This window comes from Arachis ipaensis, chromosome B08, assembly GCF_000816755.2.
Source record: "Arachis ipaensis cultivar K30076 chromosome B08, Araip1.1, whole genome shotgun sequence".
Classification (NCBI taxonomy): domain Eukaryota; kingdom Viridiplantae; phylum Streptophyta; class Magnoliopsida; order Fabales; family Fabaceae; genus Arachis; species Arachis ipaensis.
The window spans coordinates 94,413,677-94,416,665 of record NC_029792.2 but is presented as its reverse complement, the minus strand read 5'-3'; the positions used below and the strand labels follow the sequence as shown (position 1 = coordinate 94,416,665).

Genomic DNA, 2,989 nt, shown 5'->3' with positions numbered 1-2,989 from the left:
TTAGGACGATTTTGAACCCAAATAACGTTAGAGGCTATTTGAATTGAGTCAAAACTATAAGGATCAAATAACACTTAACTCAAAAAGAAAAACAGTATGGATGAGTTATTTACCCCAAAAGTTTCGGTTCCTTGATATGTTGAGTTTATATTCAATTTGGTCCCTGAAATTTTAGGTTGGACTCAAATTGACCCCTAAAATTATAATTGACTCAATTCGGCCCCTAAAATTTATAATAGTAACTCATATTAACCCCTGAGTTGATTTTTGTAAATGGAGTGTTGATTTTGCACGTTAACTTGTCAAGATTTGGATCTATCGTCTAGATTTCATATGACTAAAACCTACTAGACCTCCTAGAAACTTAATTAGCTCCTAACATCCTCACGAAGATGACAATAACTAGTTCTATTTGAAAATTTTGTGGCTATGGGAGCAACAATCAAGCTTTTGGAGCTCTAATAAATTTTGATCACATGAAAATTAGGAAAGAAATCTAAATAGTAATAGATTATTAATGTAGCAAATCTACACATTAACGAAAATTAGCTCAAGGGTTAATGTGAGTTACGATTGTAAATTTTGGGGTTCAATTTAAGCTTATTGAAATTGTAGGAGTCAAATTGAATCCGATTTTAAATTTCAAGGACAAATTGAATATTAATTCTGACATATTACATATCCAATTATTGCGAAAAATTAAATGAATTTGGATAAATTTTTTCAATGCGAAGGATTTTCTAACATAAATAATTAAAAATCTTGATGAGTACATTACTTATTTAACAATTAAATTAAAAGAATTATTAAACTAACATCTTAAGAAGCAGCCCTAGCATGAATTCTATATGAAATTATAGGGCACAAAATTATGCAAAAGCACTTAATTAAAAGCCTCCATATATTAATTGCTGACTAATGGAATCTGAAAAGAACATCTAAAAGTTAATTAGGCCCATTTGGCCAGTAGTGACATGCAACCTGCGCCTAACAGAAGTGAGATATTCGCTCCTAATTGGAGCTTCAAATTATTTTGCAGCTTTGGACTCATAAAATCTGCTGCTAGAAGATCAACCAATGCCATGTAAATGAGGATTCCAGCAGAAGCTGAATTGAAGACCCCTTCAACAATTAGAGAAGTTGGGCTATTCTCTTTGTACACACTTGATATCCCCATCCCAATCGCTATTCCAATCGGCGTTGTTAGGGAGAAAAAGGTTGCCATAATTGCTGTTGACCTAGACTCAAACTTTGCCTGAACAAAATAAATATTAACATATTCTCTATTTAGCGATCATCATAATTAAGCACATAGAAAACAGGTGCATAATGTTGTTTTCTTTAAGAAAATTAACAAAGTGTATCTCACTTTAGAGATATAGTATCATTTATCTTCTAAATCACATTCTTCTAATTATGTTCTTGGTTAACTTCTAAACCAAAACAAATAACCTTTTGTATCTCAAGGTATTAATTTCAAAAATCAGGAAAATAGTTTTAAGAAAAATGTTAAATGAATAAATTATTTTAGTAACTAAATCTAACTAAGTTTTTTTTCTTCTTAAATCTTTTTTTTTCTTCTCGTCCTTTTTCTTTAACAAAATTTTTTTGTTATCAACCATTAAACTATTAGACTAATTTAACTAAACTAGGTTATCAAAATAACTTGGTTATTTATCATCAAGGTAATTTTAAAAGTTTCTAAGCATAAATATTTAGGTGGTGGATTCTATAATTGTTATGATTATGGTAGTTATAATAACTATAAAACTTTGATAATACTTAAAACGTATATACAACTAGAATTAAGATTATATTTTTTTATTATTTATAATACATATTTCTAAAGATTTATAGCTATCGTAGTCAAATAACTATTATTACCGTAGAATTTATTTATGAAAAGTGTTGGGTGGCAAGTAGATTTTGTAATTTATAGTCATTAATTAGTTATCAATAATATTTTTAATTGGGTGAGATTACTCATTTTTCTTCTATTGGTCAAGTGCTGACCATATTTTAATAAAAATATTGGCCTCGTAGACTTTCTCTTTATTTATTTATAATAGAAATAAAATTCAGTGTCTTTTATAAAGAAGACTAAAATAAATTTGATTTTTACAAAAAAAAAAAAAGAAAAAGACTAAATGCATGGAAAACTTCAGTTTCTTAGCTAAATCCTGGTTTAAAATATATTTGAGATAGTATATAATAATGTATATAATCAAAAGGTCATTCACTATACAATAACTGATTGGTTTTTGTTTTTTTCTAGCTACTTTGGTGAGCCTAAAAAGTGAGATTCATTATTTCACTCCATTACTAGTACTATATGAAAAAAAATGACGATGTTGTCATCATAGCAACATTTCGTAAGCTATTTCTCCAATTTTCCAAATTGTGCATTAGAAATCACGCCGAACTAACCATTTTCTTTCACTTGCAAATTTTCCAATATCAAAAGAAGGAACAATATATAATTTCACATTTTTTTTCTTATTATATTCTTAAGTCTTAACGCAATATATGATCTCATGACATCAACATAACAATTCAGGTAAAATACCGAATTGTTGAGTTTGAATCCAGAGTTCAGTCATCACCCTTTTATTTGTTCTATTTGAGTTTGAAATTCTATATTCAACTCATGTTTCTCTTTTACAAATAATCTGGAGTTTTACTATCTTTATTTATTTTAAATGGAAGAAAAATATACAAATTGCAGATATTAAAAATATGATAATTCAACCATATGAGAAGTATGTAAAATTTATTATGAAATTGCAGATATTAAAAATATGATAATTCAACCATATGAGAAGTATGTGAAATTTATTATGAACTCCAGTTGAACTCCGGTCGAACCAATAAACTAATGAACTAGTAATTTTATTGATTTATTAACCGGTCCGATTTTCGCAACCTTAGAGGTAAGTAATAGTGTAACACATTTACGGTACCAATTAAAAAATAAAATAACAGTTACTAC

At 27.9% G+C, this 2,989-nt stretch overlaps 1 protein-coding gene across 1 annotated transcript in view; it reads right to left on the bottom strand.

The window, feature by feature from the left end:
- Positions 870-2,989, bottom strand: part of LOC107611931 (zinc transporter 1) — a 5,822-nt gene continuing 3,702 nt past the window's right edge. Inside the window, exon 3 of the mRNA XM_016313798.2 lies at positions 870-1,255. Within this exon, the coding sequence (XP_016169284.1) occupies positions 950-1,255 (306 nt within the window). The 3' untranslated portion in view covers positions 870-949. The remainder of the gene's footprint in view (positions 1,256-2,989) is intronic.